At 38.7% G+C, this 15,212-nt stretch overlaps 2 protein-coding genes and 1 long non-coding RNA gene across 3 annotated transcripts; 1 reads left to right on the top strand and 2 right to left on the bottom strand.

Annotated features, from left to right (window-relative positions):
* Positions 1-2,524: 2,524 nt before the first annotated feature.
* LOC149194859 (uncharacterized) lies at positions 2,525-3,211 on the bottom strand. Its single transcript, XM_089407825.1, has 2 exons — positions 2,743-3,211; positions 2,525-2,661 (listed from the first exon to the last, which is right to left on the bottom strand). The coding sequence occupies exons 1-2, from the start codon at positions 3,209-3,211 to the stop codon at positions 2,525-2,527; spliced, it is 606 nt and encodes a 201-aa protein (XP_089263951.1).
* A 2,047-nt stretch (positions 3,212-5,258) lies between these two features.
* LOC149194858 (putative multidrug resistance protein) lies at positions 5,259-10,170 on the bottom strand. Its single transcript, XM_089405175.1, has 8 exons — positions 9,857-10,170; positions 9,705-9,759; positions 9,416-9,594; positions 8,814-9,274; positions 8,166-8,706; positions 7,186-8,061; positions 6,107-7,104; positions 5,259-6,007 (listed from the first exon to the last, which is right to left on the bottom strand). Exons 1-8 carry the CDS (start codon positions 10,115-10,117, stop codon positions 5,644-5,646), a joined length of 3,735 nt encoding a protein of 1,244 aa, XP_089261301.1. The 5' UTR covers positions 10,118-10,170; the 3' UTR covers positions 5,259-5,643.
* A 1,183-nt stretch (positions 10,171-11,353) lies between these two features.
* On the top strand, positions 11,354-12,628 carry LOC149194857 (uncharacterized). The gene is made up of 3 exons (XR_016255119.1): positions 11,354-12,075; positions 12,196-12,230; positions 12,342-12,628. It is a non-coding gene; the product is annotated as an uncharacterized LOC149194857 (long non-coding RNA).
* The last annotated feature ends 2,584 nt before the right edge of the window (positions 12,629-15,212 follow it).

Here is a 15,212-nt window from a genome sequence, read left to right as displayed (position 1 = left end):
TATCCCATGTCAGAATTCTCTTATGATAGACAAGCCACATGAAGAGTTTAATCTTCATCCATCCTTGATGCCTCCAAAGATCCTGCCATACTCTATCCGGAGCCAGAGAGTCCAAATCTAGGAGTTTATGTTTAGCTTCCTTCAGATTAAAGGTACCCTTGTTATTGTTGCCCCACCTTAATTGATCATGCCCTCCTGTTACTAAGATCTTTCTTTGTTCCAGTATCCTCATAAGAGCCTCGACTTTAGTTTTCAAGGGGTTATCTTCCTCATAAAACATTTTCCTCCACTTTCTCCATTTACTTACATCATTGTTTTGGTCCCAAAAATCTTTGACTTGTGATAACCCCTTGTTATCAGTCTCTCTTTTGAGGTCTAGAAATTTCTCATTTAGCAGTATTGGTTCTTGTTGCCATTTATCTTCCCAAAAAAGTGCCAAGTCCCCCTCTCTGATTTCCCAGAAACTATATTTTTGAACTAGGCCTCTATTCTCCCAAGCCTTATTCCAGATGTATGAACCCTTTATATTGCCGGACATCCTTATAATATTGTTATTGTCCCAAGTGCTAGCATATTTCTCTGTCCATATTCTAGCCCACTGGGCCTTTGGTTCTTTTACCCATCTCCACCATAACTTAGCTCCTAAAGCCCTGCTTAGAACCTCTGGATCATCCAAACCCAAACCTCCATGAATCTTAGGTTTACAAATCTTCTCCCATGCCACTAAGGCCCATTTCCTATTTTTCTCCCCTTTCCCCCAGAGAAAGTCTCTTTGAATGGTTCTGAATTGATGTAAGACTCCTTTTGGAACAAGGAGTGCTGAAAGCATAAAAACTGGGATTGATTGTAAAATTGCCTTTGTGAGCACTAACCTGCCAGCTAAATTTAAAGCTTTGAAGGTCCAATTTCTGATTTTATCCTGCATCTTGTTAATCACCGGTTCCCAGATATTTTTATGAAGAGGTTTAGCAGTAAGGGGGACTCCCAAATATTTTGAAGGAAGAGAATCTCTTTGATAACCTAGAATTCTGGAGATGTTCCTTTGGATAGCAATATTAGTATTGAAGAAAAAGATTTTAGATTTGAAAAGATTAACCTCCATACCTGTGGCTAGACCAAAATCATTTAGAAGTTGTTTGTAAGCCAACGCTTCCTTGATTGTGGGAACCCCCTGCAGCATGGTATCATCTACAAATTGCTGATGAGTCAAAGTCTGACCATTCTCACAAAGTTGAAGACCCTTGATTTTGCCTTCGTCTTTCGCTTGCTTGATCGATCTACCAAGTCCTTCCATCATGAGAATAAAGAGAGAGGGAGAGAGTGGATCTCCCTGCCTAAGGCCTCTTGAGGGAATAAACATCTCGGAGGGAGAGCCATTTACTAAAATTGAAAAGCTGGAAGAGGTTAGCAGAGCCATAACCCATCTAACCCAATTATGATCAAACCCGAAATCTATGAGGACCCTCCTAATATAGGTCCAATTTACCTTATCGTAGGCTTTAGCTATGTCTAGCTTCATAATCATTCTCGCCTTCTTGTTGCAAGTCAGTGAGTGCACTACTTCTTGTGCTTGAATGATGTTGTTGAGAATTTGTCTACCTTCCACATAACCAGATTGCTCCCCAGAAACAAGGGTGGGGAGAAGAGGTTTGAGTCTGTTAGCTACAACCTTAGATATAACCTTGTAAACCACATTGCATAGTGCTATGGATCGAAACTTGTCTAGAGTCAGAGCATTATCTTGTTTAGGGATCAGTGAAATGAAGGAGGTATTGAGTTCCTTCATAATAGTTTTGTTCCTCCTGGTATCTTCTACCACATTCAGCATGTCTTATTTTACAATATTCTAGCATGCTTTGAAGAAGTCCACATTAAAACCATTAGGACCCGGCGCTTTACCGTTCTGCATTTCCTTAAGGACTTCATTGATTTCTTCTTCCGTAACTGGCCGGTTGAGGTTGAGATTATCCTCTCTGGACACAAGTCTTGGTATATTTCTTGTAATGTCCTTTATGAAGGTCTCTCTGTTAGGAATAGTTTCCTGGGCAAACCCTTTAAAGTGTTGTACTAAAACCGCTTCAATTTCTTCATGGGTACTGATGAGTTGCCCTTCCTCATCTTTGATCGATGAGATTTTGTTATGAACCCTGTTAGCCAAGGTTGATCTGTGGAAAAATCTGGTATTTCTTTCCGCTTCCCTTAACCATTGTACTCTAGATTTTTGTCTCCAGAAAACTTCCTCTTGTTTACATAAGTTCTCCCACTCATGCTGAAGAATGGTAGCTTTATCATTTCTTATTTTATCAAAGCCAACCTCAATGATGGATTGGTTGAGTATCTACAATTTATTTTAAACAGTTTTTTTACCTTCAAAAATGTTGCCAAACTCACTCTTGTTCCACTCTTTAAGTCTGAGTTTTATGTGTTTTAGTCTTTTGTGAAGAATGAACATACTCGAACCCTGAATATGCAAATCCTCCGACCACCAACTAGAAATATTGTTGATAAAATCTGGATGGGAGAGCTAGATGTTCTCAAATCTGAAAGGTCTATTCCTGGGAGTGCCAATGCCCCTGATCTCTAATTGAATTGGCCAGTGATCCGAACCTCCAAAGGGCAGAATCCTTGCTCCTATATCAAAATCTTTGAGAATAAGGTCCTCTGATAAGATGAATCTGTCTAACTTAGAGGCCACTAAAGACCCTCCTCCTCTCCTATTGTTCCAAGTAAAGAGACCATTACTTGTTTCCATATCAACCAATTTCGCAGTGTCCAAAAAGGATTGAAAAGCTAAGGCATCTCTAGTGAGAGCCCTGGTGCCCGCTTTTTTCTCCGATAGTGATTTGATCATGTTGAAGTCCCCACCCAAAATCCATGGAGTCCCAACATATCTTTCTCTGAGATCCATAAGAGAATCTAGGAATCTCAACTTGTCCTCCATTCTCTGAGGGCCGTAAACATTCGTTACCAGATAAGTCTCCCTAACCCCCTCTGGCTGTATGACCAAAGAAAGATAATTTCTGGAAGCTTCCGCATCTAATATACTAATCTTGAGGGGGTTCCAAAGAGTCAGAATACCACCTGTTGTGTTTTCTGCCTTAACTTCTAGAAACTCAAAATGACTGAGCCATTTATTATGAAGTTCTTTAATCTTTTGTATGGAACATTTAGTTTCCTGGATAAAAATGATATCCGGAGCTTCTTGCTTCATCCTGTTACTAAGTAAACTTTGTTTTCTTTTACTACCTAGACCCCGTATATTCCAAGAGGTGATATTCATCATAAAGGATTAGTGAAAGAGTAATTGGTTAGGTCTTTCATCTTACCCGAGTCTATCATTAGCTTTCCACACTCCATCAGTAGTTCATTCTGATTTTTTCTGCCTCTCTTCTTTCCAGGGCCTCTAGGTGCTAAACTTGGTGTGTTTTTTTAGGGTTTCACCCCTTCGTTGCCTTGTTTTGCCATGTTGCCTTGCCTTTCCTTACCATCAACCTAGGTCTTCCATAAGTACAACCACTGTACTCTAGAGAAATCTTCTTGAGGTAACGAATCTAACCCTTCCATGGTTCCTTGTTTCAAGAACCCTTCCAAATCTAGGTGTTCTCTATCTAAAATCTCCTGCAGCTCCTGATCCTCCATTTCCATCTCACTTTGGGTCATTTCCTGGTCCATGTCCCGTTCGACCTCACTCATCATGGTCTCTTTCTGTATGTTATTGTGCTCTGGTTGGTCTTTATTCTCCTCTGTCTCCTTATTTTCTGGATTTACTTCTAATCCTTGATCTTCTTTTATAGTCTCTTCTTCCTCCTCGAGCACTTGAAACCTATTCTTCGTGACTTGAGACCCTTCGGTTTGCTGGTGTCTAAGACCTCTTTTGCCGCCTTTTCCTTTGTGGCTCACTTTTTGAAAACTCTCCGTATCCTTCTTGGTATAATCTCTGCTTCTGTTCTCTGTTTTACTGAGAGGGCACTCTCTGAACAGGTGTCCATGCTCATGACATCTGCGGCATCTAAAAGGAATGTGTTCGTAATCTACTGTTTGCACCCATTCTTCATCCAAAACTTCCAAGATCAACTCATCCGGTAGGGCTCCGGAGAGATCCATTTCCACACAGATTCGTGCGAAGGATGTATATTTTCCTCTTCTGGTGGCGTCTGAAGCCTTGACAAAACGTCCCAGTTTATTTCCTATAGCTGTCAACGATTCTATTTGCCAGTAATCAAGAGGAAGGGAGTAAAGTCTTACCCAAACTGGAACTGAGGTGAAAGTCTCCCGCTCCGGGACAAAGTTCATCATCCACGGCCTCATATAGAGGCCAGCCACTGCAAAGAAGTAGGGCCCTCCTTCAAACACTCTGTCTTTGTCCTCAATGTTAGTGAAGACCACTGTGAAGAATCCTTTTGACCCCAGATGTAGGTCAATGCTTCCTTTAGGTTTCCAATGATATTTAATCCATGTCTGTAAAGCTTTTTCAGTGGGCCATACTCCCATGAATTTACAAATAATAGCATACGTGCTCATGTGTTCCCTATGTGCCTGCAGCGCAGGATCATTCAAGACAACCCTAGGTGTGACCTCAGATTTCGGCTTACAAGGACCCATCTGAGCCGTGGTTTTTACTTCCTTTTCCTTGTCATTTTCTTCATTGTCTCTAGTGCTTTGATTCTCACTATGTTTGTCTCGATCCTTCCCTTCTTCCCTGCTTTCTTTCCCCTTGTCATTTCTCCTGACTTCCTCCAGTGGCCTCTTACCATGGTTGTTCACCGCTTGCTTGTAGGAGGGAGTGGAGCTCCCTCCTCCCCTCCCGACCATGGAGAATTACGCCTGCACAGATTCTGCCCTGGCTGTTCTTCGCTCTTTCTGTTCTTCGCGCCCTTGGATTTATTTTCAAAATATTTTTAGTTTTTAATTAAATTCATTAGTCCTATAGCTATAATTATTCCTTATTAATTATTTTAAAATTTTGTTAGAAATATTTTCAAGGCTAATTTATTGGAAATTTAATAAACATTTATTGAAATTACAAATTTAAGTTGTAAAATTTTTAAAATTCAAATTATCCAAAATACTAAATCCATATATATATATATACCATCGAAACAAAACCCATTTTTACTCCTAAATACCAAAACTTAATCAAAATATTTTTAACAAAACGCTGAAAAACACTCCGCAACTTATAATATAATAATTAAACAACGCCAACGCCTTGAAGAAGGGCTAATGGTTGAAAGTGCAAATTTTGATACGTGACAAAGACGAATTTCAAAATGAGAGTGGGTTCACTGATGACGTGCAAGAGGCCGATTCATCATTTAGCATATGGTCCACATCGTACATCCACCCGACAAACCCTCATTGGAATTTTAAAAATATGAGACTTTATTGGGCCCCACTTTAACTTCGAAGGCTTGCAATGGCATCCAAGGTCTTTACTACCTAAAGAAAACAACCCATCAATTATTCTCAAATAAATAATAATAATCGGAATTCATTTATTCCGTTAATAATTCTTGGTACAGTGAACGCTATGGTTGTCAATGTGACCGTTATGACGCCTGAAAACTTCGGCGATCCTTTGACCAACTTTTTTGAATTACTTATAACTTTAGCCTCACACAATTGGAATACAAATATAAATGCCTACTGACGCTGCTGCAGTTTGATGAGACCAAAATACGCACCGCCTTCGCCTTTCTCCATGAGATGCAAGTGATTTCCCTGCTCAACAACGCTCCCCTTTTCAATAACTACTATACAGTCAGCATTTTGAACTGACGCCAGTCGATGAGCTACAGTGACAGTCGTTCGTCCCACCGTCACTCGATCCAATGCCTCCTGAACTACCTTCTCCGAATAAGCATCCAATGCACTGGTTGCCTCGTCCAACAGCAAGATGCTTGGATTCTTAATAATTGCCCTTGCTATCGCTATCCTTTGCTTCTGGCCCCCAGACAATTGCGTACCCCTGTTCCCTGCATTAGTCTCATATCCATCCTTCAAGCACCTGAAACATATATTCACAAAGCCCACTATTCGTTAATAACACTTAAATAAACAAGTTTACACTGTAATTGTAACTAAGGATTTATTTTAGTCAACTTACGAAATGAATTCATGGGCATTGGCAGCCTTGGCAGCCTCTATTATTTCTGCCTCACTTGCGTTCTCTTTACCATACGCAATGTTCTCCCGGATGCTCCCAGCAAAAAGAGTTGGCTCCTGCCCTACAAGAGCTATATGCTCTCTCAGTGACCGCAAATTGAAGCTCCTTATATCTTTGCCATCAACGAGTACTGTCCCTTTGAGTGGATCATAGAATCTCTCTATCAATCCGATGATAGTGGACTTACCACACCCACTCTTTCCAACTAGTGCTACGCTGCTCCCTGCGTTGATTTTCAGGCTGAAGTTTCTCAAGATCATAGCATTTGGACGAGCTGGGTAAGCAAAGTCCACACTATTGAGCGCTACATAGCCTTGGACTTTCTCAGGGTTAACCGCACCATGGTTCTCTGGGTTTATAAGGCTATTTCTGTCCAAAATTTCAAACACGGACGTGACAGCATCAGACCCTTTGGCCAGGTCGGAAGTCATACTTCCAGAATCTGCTATCATGCGACCCAATCTCCCAAATATAAAATGGTTCAATAAAAAAGCATGAAAACTGATAACACCTTGTACTATGAGCTTCCCTCCGTACCAAAACTCAAATGGCCAATAGCATATTTCAAAAAACTTAGAAGTTCCAAGGGCCAATCCTGCGTACAAAGACTGTTTATTGATCTCCCTGCGTGGCCCTGTCTGTGTGGAGTCAAAAATATTAATAATTTTTTCTTGAGAGCAAAAAGCCGCTATGGTTCTATGATGTGTGACACATTCGAAGGCCGCTTGGCTACCTTGATTCTGCGCCTTAATAGACTTGCCCGAAACACTTTTAAGGAGGACGCTTCTAGTGTAGAAACAAAGCACCATCAACGGCTGCACAGCGATCAAGACAATAGCAAGTCTCCAAGCTACCAACATTCCTAGAGTCACCGTTATAGTTACTCCAGACACACACTCCACTAGGAGTGAAACACGATCTCCCACCAAGGATCTTACCTGCATATATATAAAGCCTTAACAATGTTAAATGATTGATTTGTTGTATATATGTAGGGCTTCAATGGATTGGGTACTTACCACATTAGCTTCCTTGGCCAATTTTGAACAAACAGCTCCACTGGAATTTTGGTCCTGATCGAACCAACCAACTTCGAATGTAAGAATTTTTGAAAACATTCTTTGGCGGATCCTTTTTGCTAGAAACTCGCCCACCACTGCGAAGTTATAGTGTTGAACCAAATTCACTGCAAGTACATGCACTGCGAGGGCTATAAAAAGAATGCAATAAGTTCCTACTTTTGATCTGATCTCGTTTCCGTCTTTCAGAAAGAGCGCAGAAATCATGGTTGCCACAGTGACGGAATAAGCTATTTGAGTTGCTGCATATCCAAAGGCGCCTACACAGCCCATGAGAGTATTCTTCCACTCTGGAACATTCAATGCAAGCAACCTCCAGAAGGAAGATTTGGGCGCAGCATTGGCTTTTAGTTCTTCTTGTTCCAGGCCGGATATGCAACTATCAAATTGATTTGATCTAGCGGGTGACTTGTTATCATCTAAGCTTTGGCTATTTACTCCGGATGGCATTAGAGTATTTGATGCAGCGTTAGTACCATGTGACGGGGCCTTTTGCTGCATCTGCAGTAAAGCTGTATATGCCCCATTTGGGTTACCTAGCAGTTCTTGGTGTCCACCGAATTCGATGACCTGACCCTTTTGCATCACCGCAATTTTATGCGCTCCCTGAATAGTGGAGAGACGATGAGCCACAACCACCGTAGTGCGCCCAATAGAAGCCTTACCGAGTGCATCCTGAACAATCTTCTCTGATTCCGCATCTAAAGCACTGGTGGCCTCGTCTAAAAGTAGAATGGACGGGTTTTTCAGCATCGCTCTGGCTATCGCTATTCTCTGCTTTTGCCCTCCTGACATCTGCGTGCCACCAGCTCCTACCTGCATTTGGACAGATCATGAAATGAACTCTTGGTATTTTTGATTGACAAAATATAATAACTGTAATATTTATGAGTTGTGCTTTAAAATGCCTGAAAAAATACCTGCGTGTCATAGCCCTTTGGGAGTTGGGTAATGAAGTCGTGGGCGTTGGAAGCTTTCGCAACACTAATGATTTCATCCATAGTCGCATCCTCCTTTCCAAACAAAATATTCTCACGAATGGTGGAGGCGAACAGAGCAGGCTCTTGACTAACTAGTCCGATTTGGTTACGCAGCCATTTCAGTTGCAAACCTTTAATATTCTCTCCATCCACAAGAATTTCTCCTTTTAGTGGATCGTAGAACCGTTCTAATAATGAAATGGCTGTGGACTTTCCAGATCCACTGCCGCCCACTAAAGCCACTGTATGGCGTGCAGGAATAGTGAGACAAAAATTGTGAAATATCATGCTATCTGCTCTTGATGGATACGCAAATTGAACGTTCCGAAATTCGACCTCTCCCGATACCTTTTCCAATACTTTGCCTTTCCCATCCTCTGAATCTATTTCTGGTACTCTGTCAATCATCTTAAATATCCGAACAGCTGCAACGCCTGCTTCAGAAAAGTACTTGAGATTTGGAAGCGCGCTTGCCAGAGACCTGAATTTGAGATGAATTATTACTTTTACCAGCGAAAGAAAATAAATGGCAGTAAGAAATAAAATCACAACAGAAAAAAGAAAGAGAATACAAGTAGTAAGACTTACAGTCCACCCAGGATTATGCAGTAGCCTACACCAAAAATCATTCCGCCGCTCACATCGTGATTGATCACCAATCTGCTTCCATACCATGAAATGAATGCCCACAACGCAAAGCTTACAGATCCGTTGCCACCTATGGCAATCCCTTTTGCCAGCCCTTGTTTAAGCCCAATTTTAACTGTTGCATCAAGTGCCGAAGCAAAATTGACCATAGCCTTTGCTTCTCCAACGAAAGAATAGACTGTTCTAATAGAAGAAATCGCTTGCTCTGCAACCATACTAGACTTATTATATTCCGCGTGCATCTTTCTCGCTATTCTTATGAGAGTCCGGCCGTAAAGCAATCCTCCTAGTATCAGTAAACTGGAGAGGGGTAATGTCACCAGTGCCAGCCTCCATGACAAGTATAAACTGGCCGCATAGCTAGCAACGAAATTTGACAAATTCATGACGAAATTGGGAACCTGAAAACATTCCCATGCAAGATAGATTAGAATCGATCCAGTTACAATTACCACACTGATCCCCTAATTGAATTTCGTATCAATGAGTTGAGTACAAATGTACTCTTGCTACTTGACAACAACTGTATTTGGAAAACACACCTTTTCACTGAGCGCGTCTTGTATGACGAGGGTGTCATTGTAAACACTGTTAACCACTTCAGAAATATGTGTGCCGCTGGTATCAAAAAAACCTTCTTCCTGCCTGAGGACAGCCCTCAGATACTTTCTGCGCAGGACAGATGCCTGTCTTTCTGCAGTCCTTGTCCAGCAAAAACCCTCTGAAACACATGGCCAGTATTCATTAAACTGCTCTACTTTAAAGCCACACTCAACGTATATCAGAATAATGAATAAACGGTAAGATTATTGAGAGTATAAAAGATTTCACCTAAAAATGCCGCAATCCATATTCCAGCTGCCAAATACAGGAAGGGCACTATTCGCTGCATCATGACCACAGCAATATCATCAATTATTAATTTAATTAACCTAAGTAACAATATAAAATTCAGAGATGAGGCATCTGCAAATGTGTTTTACCTTGTTCATTGTGTTCACAAAATGATCACTATGGTCGGGAATAGGAACATGAGATCCTAGACTATTTATTAGTCCACTGAGGATAATCAAAACGCCAGCGCCCCCTAGAGACCCATCAGCTATTGAACCCAAGGTGCCTAACAACATCATCAAAACATCTGCACAATCGGCATATCTGAAAATCTTCCATATTGACATGCTGTGATCGGCTTTTGAGTTCTTTGAACTCCTCTCCTGCTTTGTCTCAACACTACCAGCCATCAATCCAAAGACAGATATTCGGTAGATAAGATCTATTAGCAGGCTGATGAGTGCCGAGATGTGTACATCTCCTCTCATCAGAGTTCTTATTTATACTTTTATTCCCTTGCCAATTTGGCAGAGACCTAAATCTTTTACTCACGTTTGAAAGATAGTTGTCGTGATTTTAATGGTTTGTTATTGAAATGTGATTTTAGTTATTCACATGTGACGGTTCCAGAATACTTTGAAATACTAGTTTGGTTACAGGCATATAAATGTACTATTACCTTTTTTAACTGATTCGAGTGAATGGAAAACATTGAACGCAAAATCGAACCGCGTGTTGTAATTCGCTTTATGTCTTTTCAATTTAAGGTTTTTGTAAATCACGGCATTTGTAAATTTGGATGGTTTTACGTCTTCCTTTTCTTCTTCTCGCTCGTAATCTCTGCGGGAGCCCTTACTGACCACGTGCGCAGAAGTCAAGAAAACCTCAATCTTACACAGTACACTGTAGTCGATGCAATTTCAATTAGGTTGAACGATTAAATCTTTTCAAGCATTCGGTTAGTCCACAATGATTATTTTAAAGCTGCATTTCAAAGATAATGCAAGATCAGAATCTTAATTGTTGTGACTAATACCACATAAAATCAAAAGATACGCGATTCGTTTTGTCTCTTGTTCCGGTATAAAGTCATATGCCATGTTGAAAATAGGTCGACCATATATTGTAAAAAAGTAGACACCATTACTTACCCATACATTTTGTGAAAGTACACTGGACTTTTGCGATAGAGGCGGTTGATAGATGCACAGATGCTGTGTAAATTGATTGACACGTTGAAGCTTACATTCGTTTCGTTCTTAGTTCATTTTGGTTGGAATAATAAACGTGCTAAACTCTCTTTGCAACCTTGATTTTTCGTTTCAATCAAATTGATTTGGGCATCGACAAATAGCCGTTGTCTACAACTTTTGTTGGAAGGTCATTTCTCAATGGAATCTGGTCTTTTTTTAATTTGGTTCTGGTCTTTTTTTAATTTGGTTATTTGGCCGTAAAAGTGTTTGATTCATTCATTTGTTGGAAGGTCATTTCTCAATGGAATCTGGTCTTTTTTTAATTTGGTTATTTGGCCGTAAAAGTGTTTGATTCATTCATTTGGAAATGGATTTGGTATTATTTGGGAAAAAAATTCTTAATGATCGGAAAGGGATTTGCTATTATTTGTGTAACAGCTAAACAAGAAAATTTATGAAATACCAAAAAACAATTACCTACACATCTATCTGACCTTGGTTAAAGGACCCGTCATAGCTTACGGAAATGTTGAATGCATTTAAGATTTAAGCTCGTAGAATCGGACAACTCTTATATGCAAATCTTGTGATTTTATATTCCACAGTTTACAAAGTTGGCATTGAGATTATGTTTTAATACGCACATGGCCTTCGGTGGTTTGTCCCCCAGACCTTGACGAGTTGGCTCTTGTACTCGGAGACACGCGACATAAGAATGGTCCAGGAGGCTGCAAGCACCTGCCAACTGGTTCCAACTGCTTGTGACAACTGTCTTGCTTTGTGCCAGTTGATCTTGATGAGGTGATCCGATGGCGGAGGAGGTTTAGGGCTTAATCCCCTAACCAACTTTCAGCGCTCGGCAGCGGGTAGACTCATTGTTGTTGTCGTTTCGAGGTTTCTTGTTGCTCTGCGATGGTTTGAACTAGTGAGGGTTTCAGTCGGCCTTCTGGTCTTTCTGAAGTTTGAGATGGTGGTGATGGTTATACTTGCGGTGGCAGGTAACTCCTACAGGCCGATAGTATATGATTTCTTTTGTCTGCATAGTATGAAACCAGCTGCTGCTTGGGGTTTCTGTCTGGTACCGAGCTTAACGTTTCGCCTACGCTGCACAAGGATAGTTTGAGGGACTTCTGATGTTGAAAAGAACACTCTGTTCCAAGGGCCACTTCCGGAAGGTAAACCCTCATCAGCATAATCCCAAATTTTGTAAAGCTTTGCCTCTTATTTCTAAGAGGCTTTAGATTTTTAAATTGTTTCTTTCTTTTCCTTACTGAAGATTGTTCGTTGTCACATAGGTGGGCTACTCAAAGAGGAAAGCCTCTCAACTCAGGTAAAAGCTCCTCCTTTGGCAGCGTTCTTTAGCATATACTGTAGAATCGAATCGTATACTGACTTCATTGCTTCTGGCGTTTGTAACATGTACTCACATATCATTTCTCAGATAGTTATTTGACTAAGACCGCTACCCTTTAAAGGCTTAGGCACTTGCGGCATCTTTGTTTATTTCCAGGTTGGAACCTTCACTTCTGGTACATGAATTTAAGTTATAAAAATGTTTTATTATCCGGGAATAGAGGTCGAGTCCTAAGCCGAGCTTTAAGCTGAAACTAGCTTAATTTTTTGGTTTCAGTGATTTAACAATACACAGGAATCGGTCAAATACTGTGCATGGCACTTATAATTTTGTGAATGCTCAAGACTTTAATCGACTGAGGGTTTTGGGTGTTTCTTCTGTGCTGTAATGTTATGAGTTATATATATACATGATAGTCTTTTTTCTAAGGTTCTGGTCATGTCTACACACTCAGGCTGTCGAAAACATTTCGAATTGAAGCACCGTGCTTTTAATTTATTTCTCTAAAACTTGTTTAATCTATTCTGATTGTCATAATTGTTTAAAAGGCAGTGTAGTGTTTAAAAGGCAGTGTAGTTAATTTTTTTCTAAATTGCACGCTGGGCCGAGAATACCTCGGTTAATTTCTTTCTAAATTGCATGTTGGGCCAAGAATACCTCTGCTTTCCTTAATCAGGGTATTGGTTGTTTCGTTCGACATCTTCGGAACGATTCTCGTTAAGATTAACTATTTCTAGTTTACTACTGTAATGGCATGCGGTTTAATATTGAGTTCATTTTTACAGTAGTTCGATGTAACATAGCTTATATATATGCATGACTATGGGTTTAACGTTATAGATAAATTCTACTAAAGTCTGGTAGTATTTCATATCGACTATTCTACAAAACTCTCATAATGTCTCATACAGATTGTCTCAGTGCTGTATTATAATAAATTACCCTTAATATTTAACGACATAACTCTCATAATGTCTCATACAGATTGTCTCAGTGCTATATAATAATAAATTACCGTTAATATTTAAGAACATTCAATTATTTAACTATTGAATGAGCATAGACTTCCATACTTGCTAGTATTAATTGTTATTTTCATGCTTTGCCATAATGAATTGTTTATGATTTCATTTGTGAGACTCGTAATTTCTACTCTATGTGATAATGCACTTTCAAGGAATTTCTTTCGTGAGTTTATTATTCTATTTAAGAAATCCTTCTAACATCACTTCAAAATGACAAGTTCTACTCTATCATTAAATTGATTTGATTTCCATAGTAGTTCAACATTAATTTGTAATGAAACTTTCTATAACACAACTTTATATAACACTTGTTGAACTATAACACAACTTTTTATAACACTTATCTATTCAACGTTAGTAACTTGTAATATTCAAACACTTCTGGAAAGTCTCTCCTCCCAACCAACGTTAGTAACTTGTAATATTCAAACACTTCTGGAAAGTCTCTCCTCCCAACCACGAGTAACTTGTAATATTAAACATTTCTGGAAAGTCTCTCTCCTCCCAACCACGAGCCTATTCAAACACTTCTGGAAAGTCTCTCCTTCCCAACCACGAGCCTGGCAATTACGTCTAAACCCTCTTCTTTTCACAATAAAAATGAGTTTTAGTGTACCTTGGGCCTCTGGATTCCTATCCGCTCGCCTACTTTCACTCACTGTTCTTGAGAAACCTCCCATTGGTTTATTCCACTTAGCTTTAGAAACTTTCATGGATCTTTTTCCCTATCTAATTCTCCTTTAAGGACAGATGGGTAGCTCTTTTTTGTAATTATTTCTTTTAATTAATGTAAACAGTTTCTATTTTTGTTGAAGTATCTTGATTCCTAATTACTAATAATTTAGACAATCAAATATATGTTTCTTGGCTTTTTTTCCCTATCTAATTCTCCTTTAAGGACATATGGGTAGCTCTTTTTTGTAATTATTTTTTTTAATTAATGTAAATAGTTTCTATTTTTGTTAAAGTATTTTGATTCCTAATTACTAATAATTTAGACAATCAAATATATGTTTCTTGGCTTTCGAGCTTCAGCTATTTATTATTTACATCATATAATAGTAAAACTACAGTGATAAATGATAAAAATCAATAGTAACCCCAATGATAAAAATCAACTTAGTAACCCCAATATTTTTTTTATGCATTTTAGAGTGTTACAATTTGGAAAAAAAAAATAAATCATAATAAAGTTATACAACTATAATTTAAATTTCCAAAAATTTCCTCACATAACCCCAAACTACAGTGATAAATGATAAAAATCAACTTAGTAACCACAATACTTTTTTCATGCATTTTAGAGCGTTACAATTTGGAAAAAAAAAAATTTCCTCACATAACCCCAAACTACAGTGATAAATGATAAAAATCAACTTAGTAACCAGAATACTTTTTTATGCATTTTACAACTATAATTTAAATGTCCAAAAATTTCCTCTCATAACCCTAATCTAAAAGTTATAAAACTATAATTTAAATTTCCAAAAATTTCCTCACATAACCCCAAACTACAGTGATAAATGATAAAAATCAACTTAGTAACCATAATACTTTTTTTTTATGCATTTTACAACTATAATTTAAATTTCCAAAAATTCCCTCACATAACCCTAATCTAAAAGTTATACAACTATAATTTAAATTTCCAAAAATTTCCTCACATAATCTCAAACTATAGTGATAAATGATAAAAATCAACTTAGTAACCATAATATTTTTTTTATGCATTTTAGAGTGTTACAATTTGGAAAAAAGTTCTAAATCATAATCTAAAAGTTATACAATTATAATTTAAATTTCCAAAAATTTCCTCATACAACCCATTATATTGAGAGGATAATTTAAATTTCCAAAAATTTCCTCATACAACCCATTATAGTGAGAGGACTCTACTAATGCAATTGGTTATAAGGACAAAAATGACAAAAAG

The sequence above is a fragment of the Pinus tabuliformis genome, chromosome 2_2, assembly GCF_031772625.1.
Source record: "Pinus tabuliformis cultivar Carrire ecotype Pingquan chromosome 2_2, CPIR1, whole genome shotgun sequence".
Taxonomy (NCBI): domain Eukaryota; kingdom Viridiplantae; phylum Streptophyta; class Pinopsida; order Pinales; family Pinaceae; genus Pinus; species Pinus tabuliformis.
The sequence above is the reverse complement of the archived record's forward strand: the minus strand, read 5'-3'. Positions and strand labels throughout refer to the sequence as shown.